Source organism: Buceros rhinoceros, unplaced genomic scaffold (genome assembly GCF_000710305.1).
Source record: "Buceros rhinoceros silvestris isolate BGI_N320 unplaced genomic scaffold, ASM71030v1 scaffold663, whole genome shotgun sequence".
Classification (NCBI taxonomy): domain Eukaryota; kingdom Metazoa; phylum Chordata; class Aves; order Bucerotiformes; family Bucerotidae; genus Buceros; species Buceros rhinoceros.
In genome coordinates this window covers 135479-136240 of record NW_010405157.1, presented here as the reverse complement: position 1 = coordinate 136240, position 762 = coordinate 135479, and the positions used below count along the sequence as shown (strand labels likewise).

At 53.3% G+C, this 762-nt stretch overlaps 1 protein-coding gene across 1 annotated transcript in view; it reads left to right on the top strand.

The window, feature by feature from the left end:
• Positions 1-268: 268 nt before the first annotated feature.
• Positions 269-762, top strand: part of CCDC85C (coiled-coil domain containing 85C) — a 113247-nt gene continuing 112753 nt past the window's right edge. Inside the window, exon 1 of the mRNA XM_010133606.1 lies at positions 269-761. Coding sequence (XP_010131908.1) covers positions 269-761 — 493 coding nt within the window. The remainder of the gene's footprint in view (position 762) is intronic.

Below are 762 nucleotides of genomic sequence, written 5' to 3'. Positions count from 1 at the left end.
AGCCCCCTTGGGGGGGGTGGGGGGCGCCTTTCTTTTTCCTTGTTTTTTCCACCCACCTCTTTTTATTATTATTATGGGGTCTGTGGGGGAGCAGATCTTTCAGTCCGGCATTGCTCTGCTTCCTTGTCCAACGCTCTGCAGAAAACTATAATATTTCTTCCCCAAGATGCTGCAGTGAATTTTAGTCCCAGGAAACCAGGCGAACAAAATAATCCGAATAACCCGAACCGTTTGTTACTGTGTGAGAACAAACGCTGCCTAGGCACAGATGATGGCAAAAAATTCCCTGGAAGGGTCTAAAGAAGACCTGAGCAAAATTTCGGAAGATGAGATGCTGAGGTGGAGCAAGGAGGAGCTGGTAAAAAGACTGAGGAAAGTGGAGAATGAAAAGATGAACTTAATGGTGGAACACGGCAACTTAATGAAGGACGTGAACCGGCGGCTACAGCTCCACCTGCACGAGATCCGCGGACTCAAGGAGGTGAACCAGAAGTTGCAGGACGACAACCAGGAGCTGAGGGAGCTCTGCTGCTTCTTGGACGACGATCGGCAGAAAGGCAAGAAGCTGTCGAGGGAATGGCAGCGCTTCGGGAGGCACACGGCCAGCGTGATGTGGAAGGAGGTGGGCATGTACCAGCAGAAGCTGAAGGACCTGGAAGCGAGACAGGAGACCCTCCTGCGGGAGAACGTGGAGCTGAAGGAGATGGTGCTCATGCTGGACGAGGAGCGGAGCGGGGCCGGCTCGCGGAGCTCCATCGACAG